This window comes from Saccopteryx leptura, chromosome 6, assembly GCF_036850995.1.
Source record: "Saccopteryx leptura isolate mSacLep1 chromosome 6, mSacLep1_pri_phased_curated, whole genome shotgun sequence".
NCBI lineage: Eukaryota > Metazoa > Chordata > Mammalia > Chiroptera > Emballonuridae > Saccopteryx > Saccopteryx leptura.
In genome coordinates, this window is record NC_089508.1 from 129,052,322 (window position 1) to 129,068,629 (window position 16,308).

Genomic DNA, 16,308 nt, shown 5'->3' on the forward strand with positions numbered 1-16,308 from the left:
TGGTAGAGCGTCGGCCTGGCGTGCAGAAGTCCCGGGTTCGATTCCCGGCCAGAGCACACAGGAGAGGCGCCCATCTGCTTCTCCACCCCTCCCCCCCTCCTTCCTCTCTGTCTCTCTCTTCCCCTCCCGCAGCCGAGGCTCCATTGGAGCAGGGATGGCCCGGGCGCTGGAGATGGCTCCTTGGCCTCTGCCCCAGGTGCTGGAGTGGCTCTGGTCGCCACGGGGCGGCGCCCCGGAGGGGCAGAGCGTCGCCCCCTGGTGGGAGGAGCGTCGCCCCCTGGTGGGCGTGCCGGGTGGATCCCGGTCGGGCGCATGCGGGAGTCTGTCTGGCTGTCTCTCCCAGTTTCTAGCTTCAGAAAAATTCAAAAAAACAAACAAAAACAAAACAAAACAAAAAGAAATGGTGTTGGGAAAATTAGACAGATACATGCAAAAAAATTAAACTAGACCATCAACTTACAGCGTTCACAAAAATAAACTCAAGGCCCTGGCTGGCTATCTCAGTGGATAGAGCACTGGCCCAATGTACAGAGATGCTCCAGGTTCCATCCCTGGTCAGGGCACACATGAGAAGCAACCATCTGTTTCTCTTCCACTTCTCCCCCTTCTTTCTTCCCCTCCCTTAGCCAGTGGCTCTGTTGGTTCCAGCATCAGCCTCAAGTGCTGAGGAGAGCTCAGGTAATTTGAGCATTGGCCCCAGATGGCGGTTGCTGGGTAGATAACAGTAGGGGTGTATGTGGGAGTCTGTCACACTATCACCCCTCCTTTCATTTAAAAAAACAAAAACAAAACGTCATTAGGGGCCTGACCTGTAGCAGTGCAGTGGATATAAAGCTTCTACCTAGAATGCTGACATCACCAGTTCAAAACCCCAGGCTTGCCTGGTCAAGGAACATACGAGAGAGAAACAACCATGAATTGATGCTTCCTACTCCTCCCCCCCTCTACCTTTCTCTTTCTCTCATTTCTCTCTTTAATATCAATAAATAAAGTCTTTTTTTTTTTTTTTTTAGTGAGGAGAGAGAGCGATAAAGGGTGGAGGAGCAGGAAGCCTCAACTCCCATATGTGCCTTGACCAGGCAAGCCCAGGGCTTTGAACTGGTGACCTCAGCATTCCAGGCCGATGCTTTATCCATTGCGCCACCACAGGTCAGGCAATAAATAAAATCTTTAAAAAATAAAAAGCTGGCTTTTGGGTGGGGGTGCTGCCTGTGAAGGGGGAGAGAGCATGACCGCCCAAACAGAGAGCACTACCTCTTTGTCAACTTCACACTTACACTCTCTCAACCCCTCAAAACTTCCCATGCATCCAGTCATGTCCTTCCTCCTTGCCTTCCTTGTTGCCATGGATTTTGCTGCATGGGCTCCTCTGCCAGAAAAGATGTCCCAGGTATGCATCACCTGAGGTGTCTGCTTACTGCTATCCCAGTGAGTCAGGTCATGTAGGCCTTAGCCGGCCTGCTGTCCCACTGCTGGGAGGGGCAGGGGATAGGACACACGAACAAATGCCTACTCATTTCTTCTGATCACCTTCAATCCACAGCCCTTGGAGACCGTATTTTCAAGTGGGTCCTTAACCATTTCACTTGACTAACCAGAGTGTCTTATTACTCCACTTGAAGAAAATCCAACCCTCATCTCCCTAAAGGGACGGTGGGAATCTGTCACCTACTCTGTGTACCTGGTACAAGCCTTGTGCCCAACATTTCAAGCCACAAGGTTCTCCTGTGCTATGTGGAGTGGGCAGATGGGGACACCCAGACAGAGTACTGTCTCTGTGCTCTCCTAAGTAACAGGGATAATAGAGCACCAGAGCCATCCTAGTTTTTTGTATCATTAAGCATCTCTTTTGCATGTGGCCTGAGGACCCCAAAAAATGGCTGGACAAGTCATAGGAAAGGGAAATGACAGGTCTGCTTCCCACTGGAAAGTCCCCTGTACTGGATTTACTGGTTTCACAGGGAATTTCAAAAGCTAGCTAGGAACTAAATAAATATACCCTCTAGAAACAGTAGTAGCCACCTCCTTTTTAAAGCTCCTGACATATCTAGAAAAATGGAAGTAGGAAAGGCATGAAACCTGTTGGCAAGTCAAGCAAGGGTCAGAGTACAAGTGAGGACATTGGTGGCTGGAGGCTGACAGGCCAGAGCTCCCTATCCATGAATTTAGAGATGGTAGGTGGTCCTGAGAGGGATGGGACCTCAGGACGGGTTGCACAGTAAGGCACGCTTATTCTGAGAGCCCCGGGGATGGAGCTGGGAACACCCTCTCTAGCCCTGTCTGGTAGGAACTGAATAACAGGGATGCCTGTTTTCTCCAATGTCCTCTATTCTCTTACAGATGGGGAACTCTAGACTCAATACCTCAAGACTGACCCTTTGAAAGCATCCTTAAAAACTGGGATGAGTTTGATTTCCCATTCCCTATACAGAAAAAAGACTAGTCTTCTCTTGTAACACTGCCTGGCCACAATACAAGTTAGGAGACCAGGAGGTCTGGGCAGAACACAGCAGTCTTGATTACAACACTACCCTTCAATTAGACCTCTGCTGCTGCCGACAGGGTGAGTGGACTGAGGTCCCACAGGCACAGGCATGCATGGCTTGAAGAAATGACCCAGGATTATGCCAGGATGTAAAACAGATCCGGCAGTTCAAGTAGTGACCCCCCCACAAATGGCCTGATCCAAGACTGAGGGCTCAACTACGGGCTCCATAGAGGAGACTGCTGGGGAGAAAATGCCCGACCCCACACAGCCAAAGACCATAGTCCAGAACCTGCCCTCCATGCCCAGGGCTAACACCCAGAGCTCTGTGACTGGGACAGCCTTGTAGGCTGTTCCCACTGCAGGAAGCAGCTGGACCATAGGACCCACTTGGGCTGCAGGTCTCATTCACCATGCAGAACTTGCCCACCATTAAGCAGGAACTGGAAAACTTTCCAGAGGACTCTGATAATTATATTAGAAGTTCTGAAAAGCTGATTCTAACTTTTGATTTATCGTAGGAGGACGTAACTCTAATATGCAATCAAGCATTACCTTTTGGAGAAAGGTGGGGAGGATCATAAAGGCAGCCATATAATTAGCTGATTACCTCCATGTTCAGAATGTGTAAGATGTCCTCCCAGGGCTTCCTACAGTCCCCTGACTTCACCCTAATTGGGACTACAATGCCATGGCAGGTATCTGGGCCTGGAATAACTATCACTTACTCCTCTGCCTCCTAAAAGGGTTGAAGGCTGTGAGGAGATAGCCCAAAAGTTATAGTAAGTTGACCACAATAGACCGAGGTCTGCATGAGAACCCCATAGCCTTCTTAGAAAGGATAAGGGGCCCTGGCCGGTTGGCTCAGCGGTAGAGCGTCGGTCTGGCGTGCGGGGGACCCGGGCTCGATTCCCGGCCAGGGCACATAGGAGAAGCGCCCATTTGCTTCTCCACCCCTCCCCCTCCTTCCTCTCTGTCTCTCTCTTCCCCTCCCGCAGCCCAGGCTCCACTGGAGCAAAGATGGCCCGGGCGCTGGGGATGGCTCCTTGGCCTCTGCCCCAGGTGCTAGAGTGGCTCTGGTCTCAGCAGAGCGACACCCCGGAGGGGCAGAGCATCACCCCTGGTGGGCGTGCCGGGTGGATCCTGGTCGGGCACATGCGGGAGTCTGTCTGACTGTCTCTTCCCGTTTCCAGCTTCGGGGGGGGGGAAAAAAAAAACCACTCACCTTTCCCATAGGATGAGGTTTTTTTTGTTTGTTTGTTTGTTTTTCTAAAATTTTTTTTATTTATTCATTTTTTTAGAGAGGAGAGGGAGAGACAGAGAGAGAGGAGAGACAGAGAGAGAAGGGAAGAGGAGCTGGAAGCACCAACTCCCACATGTGCCTTGACCAGGCAAGCCCAGGGCTTCGAACCGGCGACCTCAGCATTTCCAGGTCGACGCTTTATCTACTGCGCCACCACAGGTCAGGCCATAGGATGAGTTTTTAACACAGGCTGCCCCTGATATAAGAAGGAAATTACAAAAATGAGGACTGTGCCTGACTAGGCAGTGGTGCAGTGGATAGAGCATTGGCCTGGGATGCAGAGGACCCAGGTTCGAAATTCTGAGGTCTCCAGCTTGAGCGTGAGCTCATCTGGCTTGAGTGCAGGCTCACCAGCTTGAGCATGGGGTCGCTGGCTTGAGCGTGGGATCATACATATGACCGATCCCATGGTCGCTGGCTTGAAGCCCAAGGTTGCTGGCTTGAGTCCAAGGTTGCTGGCTTGAGTCCAAGGTCACTGGCTTGAGCAAGGGGTCACCTGCTCTGCTGTATCCTTCCCCCCCATCAAAGCACATATGAGAAAGCAATCAATGAACAACTAAGGTGCCACAGCAAAGACTTGATGTTTCTCATCTCTCTCCGTTCCTGCCTGACTGTCCCTCTCTCTGTCTCTCTCTCTCAAAAAAAAAACAAAACAAAACATGAGGACTGGGACCCGGTTCCCCCCTCACTGATCTTTTAAGAACAGCCTTCTTGGTTTTTTTATGATCAAGACCAGGAGGAGGAGGAAATGACAGGGAGAAGCAGAAGCAGAAGGAGAAAAGAAGGCACAGCTACTGGCTGCCCTACAGGGCTACCAACTCCTCAAGAGAAGCCCAAGGAAAATCCTTCCAGTAACTGTCACAAGGGACATCAGGACACTGGAAAAGGGAGTCTCCTGGGAAAGGACTCCCTCATAAGCCATGCCCCTTGTGCCATAAGCCTGGCCACTGGGAGTAGGATAGGACTGCTTTGGGAGTCAGAAGGCCCCCAAATCGGTACCCCCTCCACCGTGGCCCTAAACTGAATGGGCCCTATGCTGGTCAGCTCCCGAGGTGATCATCGACATCAAAAGGAAGGAGCTTAGGCTGACCCTTGAAGTAGCAGGTAGGCCAGTTAATTTTCATTTAGATACAGGGACCACCTATTCTGTGCTGAACTCATATTCTAGACAACTCTCCTCAGAAACCAGACAAGTGATGGGGCTAGGTGGTAGACGGGACTCCCACAGTCAGAAGACTTACACTCCCTTTAAAATGCTTGTGGGGTTCAGCCATGCTTACTCACCAATTCTTTTTTTTTTTTTTTGTATTTTTATGAAGCTGGAAACGGGGAGAGACAGTCAGACTCCCGCATGCGCCCGACCGGGATCCACCCGGCACGCCCACCAGGGGGCGACGCTCTGCTCACCAGGGGGCGACGCTCTGCCCCTCCGGGGCGTCACTCAGTTGCAACCAGAGCCACTCTAGCGCCTGGGGCAGAGGCCAAGGAGCCATCCCCAGCGCCCAGGCCATCTTTGCTCCAATAGAGCCTTGGCTGCAGGAGGGGAAGAGAGAGACAGAGAGGAAGGAGAGGGGGAGGGGTGGAGAAGCAGATGGGCGCTTCTCCTGTGTGCCCTGGCCGGGAATCAAACCCGGGACTTCTGCACGCTAGGCCGACGCTCTACCACTGAGCCAACCGGCTAGGGCCCTTACTCACCAATTCTTAATTATGCCAAGTGCCCCACTCCACTATCAGGAAGAGACAGTTGATGTAAGATAAAGACTCAAGTGACTTTCTCCTCAGGCACTGAGGACCCCTAACCCATCCTCATGATGGTTTTATATGTTTTTAAAGGGTTAGTTGATACACTGATAGTAATCAAGACCTAAACCCACACATTTGGGCCACAGACAGAAGTTCCAGGATGAGCATATAGGACCATGCCAGTTAGAATTAAGTTATAGAACCCAACCAACGCCCGACCTGTGGTGGTACAGTGGACAGAGCATTGACCTGGAATGCTGAAGTTGCCGGTTCAAAGGACCAGGCTTTCCTGGTCAAGGCACATTCAAGAAGCAACTATGCAACTATGTGTTGATGCTTCCTACCCCTTTCTTTTCTCTTTCCTCTGTCCTCTAAAATGAGTACATAATATGTGTGTGTGTGTGTGTGTATGTGTGTGTTTAAAGAACCCAAATAAATTCCCCAGCAAAGCCAATATTCAACTAGGCCAGGAGCTTGAGAAGGAATACGGAAAATAATATCTAGATTCCTCAAGCATAGGTTATTGGTTCCCTGCAACTCGCCTGTGATACTCCTATCTTCCTGGTCAAAAATAAAAATGGACAGTCCAGACTAGTGCAGGACTTATATATAATTAATGAGGCTGTAATGCCCACATAGCACTAACCCTTATACAATACTTGGGAAAATTCCTTCCCAGACCTAGTGGTTTATAGTGCTAGACCAAGATGACTCTTTCTCCTGCATCCCCTTAAACACCCCCTTGCCAATTACTATTTACCTTTAAATGGACAGAGGCAGAAGGGTCTAAACAGCTTGCCTGGATCATTCTTCCTCTGGGGTTTCACAGACAGACCTCGTCTATTTGGGCAGGCCCTTGCTGAGGAAACTCTTGAGGATGGTGGCCAAACTATACAAATCAGAGATGACCTCCTCATCTGTTCCCCAACAGAGGAACTGGGCTGCCTGCGTGACATACAGACTCTAAATTTCTTGGCAGAATGGGGACACAGAGTGTCAGGGGAGAAAGCACAAGTCTTCCAACAAGGGGTAGAGTATCTGGGGCTAATACTGACCCTGGGAGAAAGAACTTGGTCCTCAGAAAGAATACAGGCCATTCCAGGTATCCTATCCCAACTCCCACCACCCAGAGGCAGCTTCGGTCCTTCTCAGGATGAACAGCTTATTGTTAGACTATGGATACTGGGATATGAAGAAATGGCCAGGCCCCTCAAAAATTCCCTGGTCTGTTAGACCCAAGGTCGCTGGCTCCAGCAGGGGGTTACTCGGTCTGCTGAAGGCCCGCGGTCAAGGCACATGTGGGAAAGCAATCAATGAACAACTAAGAAGTCGCAACGCGCAACGAGAAACTGATGATTGATGCTTCTCATCTCTCTCCATTCCTGTCTGTCTGTCCCTGTCTATCTCTGCCTCTGTAAAAAAAAAAAAAAAAAAAAAGCCCTGGTCTGGGGGCAAGAATAGCAAAGCGCAACTGAGTATCTAAAAGGCACCCTAACACAGGCTCCAGGCCTAGATCTACCAGACCCTGAGAAACCTTTTCAACTTTATGTCACAGAAAAACAAGAGGTTGTGTTAGGCGTTCTAATTCAGGCTTTGGGACTTGTTAAAAGACCTACTGGATGTTTCTCAAAGAATCTAGATTTAATAGCACAGGCATGGCCACAGTGACTTATGATAATAGCAGCAGCTGTCCTACTCTTATAGAGGAAGCCTTCAGAGTATCCCTGGGGCAGAAAATCACTCTGTATAAAGTCCCACCAAGTAAGTCCCCCCCTTAAATATCAAAGGGACTTGTTGGCTTACCAACAATGGACTATTAATGTACCAAGTTATCCTAACGTAAAACCCTTAGATGACAGCAGAACATTGTTCTTTACTGAACCCAGCTACACTAATGTCAAAGCCAAGCCCAAAGACTCAACATAAATGCTTGAGACAGCCTGACCAGGTGGTGGTGCAGTGGAGAGCACTGGCCTGGGATGCTGAGGATTCAGGTTCAAAACCCCGAGGTTGCCAGCATGGGCTCACCCCAGGGTCACTCGATTGAAGCCCAAGGTCGCTGCCTTGAGCAAGAAGTCACTGGCTCAGCTGGACATTGCCCCCCCCCCCCATCAAGGCACATATGAGAAGCAATCAATGAACAAATAAAAGTGTCACAGCTACGGCCCTGGCTGGTTGGCTCAGTGGTAGAGCGTCAGCCTGGCGTGCAGGAGTCCTGGGTTTGATTCCCGGCCAGGGCACACAGGAAAAGCACCCATCTGCTTCTCCACCCCTCCCCCTCTCCTTCCTCTCTATCTTTCTCTTCCCCTCCCGCAGCCAAGGCTCCATTGGAGCAAAGTTGGCCCGGGCACTGAGGATGGCTCTGTGGTCTCTGCCTCAGGCGCTAGGATGGCTCTGGTTGCAACAGAGCAACGCCGCAGATGGGCGGGGCATTGCCCCCTGGAAGGCGTGCCGGGTGGATCCCGGTCAGACGCATGCGGGAGTCTGTCTGACTGCCTCCCCATTTCCAAGTTCAGAAAAATACAAAAAAAAAAAAGTGTCACAACTACGAGTTGATGCTTCTTACTTCTCTCCCTTCCTGTCTATCTCTGTTGCTAAAATTTAAAAAAAAAAAAATTACGCATGAGGTTTGTTTCCCTGATGGTAGCAGTGATGTTAGAAAAGGGATCAGAAATGCTGGCTATGCCATGGCACCCCTGCGCCAGGTAGTGGAAGCAAAGCCCTCCAACCAGGGACTTCAGCCCAAGCTCGCACACTGAATTGCTTTAACCAGGGCACTGGAGTTAGGCAAAGACAAGAAATTAAATGTCTACACAGACTCCAAATACGCATTTCTAGTGTTACATGCTCACGCAGCTATACAGAAGGAAAGTGGACTCCTAAATGTCAAGGAAACTCCAATAAAATATGGTTCACACAACCTACAGCTCCTCCAAGCAGACATCTACCTAAAGAAATAGCAGCAATCCACTGTAGAGGACACCAAAAGGGAACAGAGGAGGTAACCTTGTGAGACAAATTTGCATACCAAACTGCTAAAGCCATTTCTATGAGAATGGACCTTGTCATTGAGGCACTAATACCCTCAACATACATCTGCCAGCCAACACTGCTAATATACCAGGAAGAAACAGCATGGATACATTAAAAATGATGAAGAATAATATCAACAAAGCAATCTCTTACATATTTCCCAGGTCATCAAAGATCTTCATGACTCCTGTCACTTTATGGTAAAGATTTTTTTTTTGAGAGACAGAGACAGGAAGGGAGAGACATGAGAAGCATCGGCTCATAGTTGCAGCACTTTAGTTGTTCATTGACTGCATCTCTCACATGCTTCAACTGGGGGACTCCAGCTGAGCCAGTGACCCCTTGCTCAAGCCAGAATCTTGGGCTTATGCCAGTGATCTTTGGACTCATGCCAGCAACCTTAGGGTCATGTCTATGAGCCCACACTCAAGCTAGTGACCCCGCGCTCAAGCTGGGTAAGCCCACATTCAAGCCAGATGAGCCCACACTCAGGCTGGCAATCTCAGGGTTTCAAACCTGGGTCCTCAGCATCGTAGGTTGATGTTCTATTCACTGCACCACCACCAATGGTCAGGCTGTGGTAAAGATATTTTGGCCTGGCTTTGTCAGCACCTATTTATTTATTAGTAAGGGGTTAACAAAAATCATCAGACATGTCAGCTAAAGCCTCCTCCATCTGTGTAGTCAACAACCCACAGGGGTCAATTGGTTGAGCTGGTCCAGAGGAAAGGGATCTGCCCAAGGGAGGACTGGCAGGTAGACTTCAACCAACTCTCCACATGCCAGGGATACAAATACCTACTAGCTTTGGTAGATACCTTCACCAGGTAGGTAGACGTGTTTCCCGCCAAAACAGAACCCAGGAAGGAGTAAAATAACTACTAAAAAAAAATCATTTTAAGATTTGGGCTCCCAAAGTCCCTACAAAGTGATACTGGCCCATCGTTCACTTCCAACATTACTCAACAAGTTAACAAAGCTTTCCAGACAAGCTGGCACCTCCGTTTAGCTCAGAGACTCCAGTCATTGGGGAAAGTGAAAGCACTAATCAGACCTCTACGAAAATTGTAACTAGGCCATGGCTGGATGGCTCAGTGGACAGAGCGTCAGCCCAGCATGCAGATGTCCCGGGTTTGATCCCCGGTCAGGGCACACAGGAGAAGCAACCATCTGCTTCTCTTCCCCTCCATCTCCCCTTTCTCTCTCTTCCCCCTTGCAGCCAGTGGCTTGGTTGATTCAAGCATTGGCATCAGATGGAGTTGTTGGGTGGATCCCGGTTGGGGCACATGCAGGAGTCTGTCTCTCTACCTCTCCTCCTCTCACTTAAAAAAAAATGTCTAACCCTGTACAGAATTCTTTTTAAAGATTTTATTCATTTTTGCCTAAAAATATCTGCATTTCAAGAAAATATATTTTACACATTTTTTTACATGTGTCCATTATTACAGGGTTCCAGATCATCAGAAATTTCAGGGCATAGGATGTTGGCCACAAGCACCAAAGCAGGAGAAGCCTCTTCCTGGAGGGGAGAAGCCACCATCTGAGAGTGATGCCCCTCACATTCAGGTGGGGTGCGGCTGTTGCCAGCACGTGCCAGAGCACCCCGGTTGGCCCACATCTTTCCCACTTACATGGAACAGTGGAAAGTGCCTGCGGGGTTCTCACGGCGAATGTCTTCGTACTCCTCGTAGATCCCACGCTTCTGCCTGATGCTGACGTAATTCATCAGCTCTGGGATGGTCATGGCATGGGGGCCTGGGACATGCACTGAGTCCCAGTCCAGAGCAGGAGGGAGGGAGAGCAGGATGATCTCATCAAAAGGGTCCGGGTAGCCATTCATCTGGGGTAGGAACTGGAAATTCCAAGTGGCAAGGTCCATATTGACGTAGCCACCCAGGTTTTCTGGAAGACACTCTCTAGGCAAGTGCTGGGTGACCTCAGATGTCTTCAATATCTGGATCTGGAAGGCCAGAAAGAGCCATGGGAGTTTGTTGGGGGGTGGGGAAGAAAACAGAGAGTCAAGGCAAAGAACAGACGTGTCTCAGGAGGTATAGTTCAGCACAGGGAATCTCGTCAGCCATATTGTAATAACTACCGGCACATCAGGCAGGGACTGGAAATATCGAGAAGGATCACACAGTAAATGATAGGATTATATAACCAGTATGCTGCACACCTGAAACTGATATAAAATAATACCAAGTTTGAAGAACAGGATAAAATTTGCTTAAAATACTTGAGTGTTTTTGTAAAAGTAGACTGCCCTTCACTCTGCCTGGGATGGGAGTCCTATGAATTTCCCAAACAAATGCATACTAAATTCCCAAAATGTCCATCAAATTCACTCCTAGAATTAGAAGCTCTGTTACATACATTCCAAAAGGGGTACAAAAACCGATAAATAAATAAATAAAAATAAAAAAAATAAAAGGAAGGTATAGTGAACAAGATATTTTATAACATTAACAAGGGTTCCCAGGAACACCTGATGCAGTATTCGCCTTTTGACAACCCAGAATGCATGGGTAGTGGTTATTTTTGTCAACTAAGCCTAGTAGCTTTTGCTTTACTCATTGCTTGGTATTGATGTTCTCAAAGATAGGTTTCTATGACAGTAAGACAAAACCAGCCACCCAAACACAGGCAAGCCTAGGAAGAGTGCTAAAGAAGTCACTGTAACCCCTAATTCTATTCCGTGCGGGGACACAGTCACACGGGACATTAGGCTGGTTGGTTTTCTTGGAATCTATGTAGAATGAAGGTGCTGATCTCTCCTGCTGTTGTCTCTTCCTGGAATGCCCTCTCACCCTTCTTGGCCATCTGCCCTAACAACAGTCCACTCTGCACTCCTGCTAAGCACCAGTCCTCTGCAACTATATAGTGTGTCCGTAAAGTCATGGTGCACTTTTAACAGGTCACAGGAAAGCAACAAAAGATGATAGAAATGTGAAATCTGCACCAAATAAAAGGAAAACCCTCCTAGTTTCTGTAGGATGATGTGGCAGCATGTGCGCATGCGCAGATGATGATGTAACACCATGTATACAGCGAAGCAGCCCATGGCCATGCCAGTCAAGATGTGGACAGTACAGAGCAAAGTTCAGTGTGTTCTGTGGCTCGCTAAATTCGAATCCGTGACCAAAGTGCAATGTGAATATCAGCACATTTATAACGAAGTGCCACCACATAGGAATAACATTACTTGGTGGGATAAGCAGTTGAAGGAAACCGGCAGTTTGGTGGAGAAACCCCATTCTGGTAGGCCATCAGTCAGTGACTAGTCTGTAGAGGCTTTACGGGATAGCTACCTAAAGAGCCCTAAAAAATCTGTGCGTGAGCCCACATCAAACTGCACTGAATAGGTATAAAACTGGGAGAGTTTTCCTTTTCTTTGGTGCAGATTTCACATTTCTATCGTCTTTTGTTGCTTTCCTGTGACCAGTCAAAAGTGCACCATGACTTTACGAACACACTGTATATCTCTACATCCCCTACCAGGACCCTGCGCTCCTCCAGGGTAAGCGCTTCTTGATCAACTTTCCATTCTTGGTGCCTAGAGCCTAGACCGTAAAGATGCGCCATGTATTCTGAATTTACACATGCACTAAAGCTTATAAAAAAAAAAGTGCAAGAATTTGCCTGAGGAGTCTTCCCAAAGAGTTATCTTAGGAAAGACCTCCCCTACTCTGAGTCACTAGGTCCCTAAGTAGTCCCACAGAATCAAATGTCTTCAGTTTTCCCTCTCCAATTCAAATCACCTCGGCTATAAACATCTTCATTGTTATTATGCATACAATCTCTCCATCCTATCCTGCAAAACCCTCTTATAATATTTCACAACAACTTCATCTTATCCTGTTGTGTGACTGTCTCACACACCCTTTCTTTCAAGGGTAGAAATGAAGGAGTGAGTGAACAAAACCAGTCTTTCAGTCCCAGGACGCTCTGGGGAACAATAACAGAATTAAAATAATTTTAGAGAACACTTTTAAAGTTAGGAAGCGACACATTGGCCATTTTACGAGAAAATGCCAGGAAGATAAGTAGAAAAGAGACATCATAAAAGACTCCCCTCTGCCCCCCCCCCCAGGTGGTCCAAAGGACTGAGTGGTATTTCCCGTTGAACAAATTCAAACACTAGTTCAACTACTGCAATCACATTAGAAGTTGTTCAATATGAAAAGCCTGGATAGCATGAGGCTAATTGGTAGCAGCTATCCCTACTTTATCCACCTACGGGCCACATTCCCTCTGTACTGTTTTTATGCAAAGCACTGTGATGGGGGAGTGCTCAATGTGAACTCTCCCAAATTCAGTACCTTGTGGCACAGTGGGAGAGATGGCCAGCTGTCTGTGAGTGGAGAAAGCGTGAAGCAGAGAAGATGCATAAGCACTCCAGCAGACAAGACAGCAAGAGGAAAACCAACAGCAGAGGTGGGAACCTACCGAGCCACCACCAAACATAACAAAAGCAGGCTCCCCTTACCCTCTCCCGGACTTTGTCCTTCAGGAGGAGGCTGATGATGGAGTAGGGCACTCTGAACCATATGGGCGCTCCCACAATCAGAACTTTCTTCAGCCGAGCTGGGAATGCTCCCTGTGGAGAATACACATGGGGAGTTAGAGACACTGATCTGATCTGGGCACCACGAGAGAGCAAGTGAGCCTCCTTCAGGAACTTGTGATGGTCAAACCCAAAGTTGAAGTTTTTCTCCCTGCTCTTCTCCCTGTTCTCACCCAGCAGGGGGAGTCTGTAGCCTAATTCAGGCTTCCCTGGAGTAGCTGAAAAAAGAATGGTTTAAAGCAGGGGTCTCAAACTCAACTCAGCATGTGGGCCGCAGAGCAAGATCACAACCATTTGGTGGGCCGCACTAGGTCTACAAAAGGCAACTGTTACGCAACACTTTTCTCACTGCAGTTGAAAACAAAAAAAAATCAGTACAACAAGCACAATCGTACATGCAGTTTACTCAGTGTCACAAAACGACCAGAAACTGTAGTTCGCATCACAACTGCTGTTAACTAAGCTAAGCCCTTAAGAAGGTTTCTGTCCACTCAGCTGAGTGCATTTGGCAGACACCAGACCGTCGAAGTCAGGCCTGAAGTTGTGTGTAGTTGCAAGTCACAAAGTTGCTTTCAGATGTTTGTCAGTCAGTCTCGATCGCAATGCTGTTTTGTTGATCTTCATTGTAGAGAAGAATTGTTCACAAACGTATGTACTGCCAAACATCGCCAGAGTTCTAGCAGCTCTGCAGACTAATATTGGAAACTTTTCTCTCGGAACGGACTTGTAGAAATCTGGAACGCCAACATCAGCGTACTTCTGTTTCAGAATAGTGTCACACTGCAAGTCCAGTAGTTCCATCTGGACTTCTGGAACGCTCTGCACATCAACTGCGAATAGAGTGGCAAAAAGTGCAAAATGCGGTTCCAGAGCCGTGAATTCCTGAAAGCGATGTTCAAAATCATCTCGTAATCTGGTCAACATATCTGCATAGTCTTTCAGGCATTGTAAATCGACAGCACCTAACGACTTTAGAACAGAGAAATGAGCCGTGTTGCCACCTGTCAGCTGGCTTGCCCACAAGGTGAGCTTGCATCTGAACGACTTGATGCAGTCAAACATCACAGTAATCAACTGCTTTGAGCCCTGCAGTTCTGAATTCAGTGCATTGAGGTATTGTGTGACATCTGTCAGAAAAGCTAGATCCGATAGAAATGTTGGCTCACACAGCTCAGGAACATCTCTGTCTTTCATTGCCATGAACAATGCTATTTCCTGCCTCAGAGCAAAAAATCTCTGCAGCACTTTGCCACGACTCAACCATCTGACTTCAGTATGATACAGCAACTCTCCGTACTCCGCCTCTAAATCGGCTAGAAATGACACAAACTGCCTGTGGTTGAGACCCCTTGCACGTATGAAGTTTACTGTCTTCACAACAACATCCATGACTTCCTTCAGTTGTATATTTTTGGCACAGAGTGCTTCCTGGTGCAAAATGCAGTGTATGGCTGCAAAAGGTCCGCTCAAACTGAGCCGATTCCGATTGTCCTTCAACAATCTGACAACACCAGCCTTCTGTGAACACATTGCTGGAGCACCATCTGTGGCCACTGAAACGAGTTTGTCCCATGGTAGTCCACATCTGTCAATACAAGCTTCCAGTTCTTGAAAAATATCCTGACCGTTCGTCGTTCCTGTCATCGGTAGCATGTCCAATAACTCTTCAAAGACGTTGAAGTTTGCGTCGACCCCTCGGATGAATACGGCACAATACGCGGTATCTGTTACACCAGTGGACTCGTCCAGTGCAATGGAATACGCTTCAAAATTCTTCGCAGCTGCAATCAGTTGCTGTTGTACATCGTCGGCTGACTCCGTGATCCTGCTGGCAACTGTGTTTGCAGACAAACTTATACCTTCGAAGAGCATCTTTTTCTCCGGACAAATAATTTCACACGCCTTTATCATACATTCTTTTACAAACTGGCCTTCAGTGAATGGTCATGACGCCTTTGCTATCATCTCGCTAACAACCAAGCTTGCCTTCACGGAATCTTCGCTTGCTGTGTTAACACGTTTAAAAAAGTTTCTTTGGTTGGCGAACGATGCCTTCAAGTGACGGACTTTTTTCCTCGCGAATTGTGCCAGTCAGTGCAGCAAACTGTTGTCCATGCAGCGTGTCATAATGTCTACGCACGTTGTACTCCTTGGGCACAGAGATGCATTGCAGACAAATCAGACAGTTGATTTTGTCGCCTACTTGCGTAACAAAATATAAATTTTCCCACTTATCCTGAAACAGTCGTTTTTCATCCGCAATCTTTCGCTTTTTAGAACACGACGACGACATTATTAAACACGGGGTGGACGGGACCAAAGAAAAATAGACCAGGCCATTTATGGCAACAAACCGCACTCAGCTGCAGCAGCTGCTTTTAGGCATAGCTAGCTTTGCTTTGTCTCATTCCAGAGCAAAGCTATAAATAGGCTATCCGCTATCGCCAGGCTTTGGGCGGGGCATCCACGGGAAAGCACCATAGAAGTAAGACGAATAATACAGTTTATTATCTAGCTAGGATGCTAGAGAAATGAAAAATACAAGTAGGCCCCTAGGTTTACTTAATTTTATCCAAAATATTTTGAACTTCGTGGATTAGTCTGCGGGCCACACAAAATTGTTTGGCGGGTCGCATGCGGCCCACGGGCCGCGAGTTTGAGACCCCTGGTTTAAAGGGAAGAAATAAAAAGATGATTTGCCTTTGAAAGTAATGATGTTTAGACATGACCCCCTGGTCACTGGCTTGAGCAAGGGGTCACTCTGTTGTAGCGCCCTGGTCAAGGCACATATGAGAAAGCAATCAGCCTGACCGGGCGGTGGCACAGTGGATAGAGCATCGGTCTGGGATGCGGAAGACCCAGGTTCAAGACCCCGTGGTCACCAGCTTGAGTGAGGGCTCATCTGGTTTGCGCAAAAGCTCACCAGCTTGAGCCCAAGGTCCAGCTTGAGCCCAAGGTTGCTGACTCGAACAAGGGGTTACTAAGTCTGCTGAAGGCCTGCGGTCAAGGCACGTATGAGAAAGCAATCAATGAACAATTAAGGTGTTGCAATGCACGACGAAAAACTAATGATTGATGCTTCTCATCTAAAAGAAAAGAAAAAAAAGAAAGCAATCAGTGAACAGCTAAGGAGCCACACTATGAGTTGATGCCTCTTATCTCTCTCCTGTCCTGTCTGTT

At 48.0% G+C, this 16,308-nt stretch overlaps 1 protein-coding gene across 3 annotated transcripts in view; it reads right to left on the bottom strand.

The window, feature by feature from the left end:
- The window catches only part of PTPN9 (protein tyrosine phosphatase non-receptor type 9), a 98,236-nt gene that overhangs the window by 17,486 nt on the left and 64,442 nt on the right, over window positions 1–16,308 (bottom strand). For all 3 annotated transcript variants that reach the window (XM_066342923.1, XM_066342922.1, XM_066342924.1), the window contains 2 exons: window positions 13,051–13,161; window positions 10,196–10,524 (listed from right to left, as the gene is read on the bottom strand). In XM_066342923.1, coding sequence (XP_066199020.1) covers window positions 10,196–10,524; window positions 13,051–13,161 — 440 coding nt within the window. The remainder of the gene's footprint in view (window positions 1–10,195; window positions 10,525–13,050; window positions 13,162–16,308) is intronic.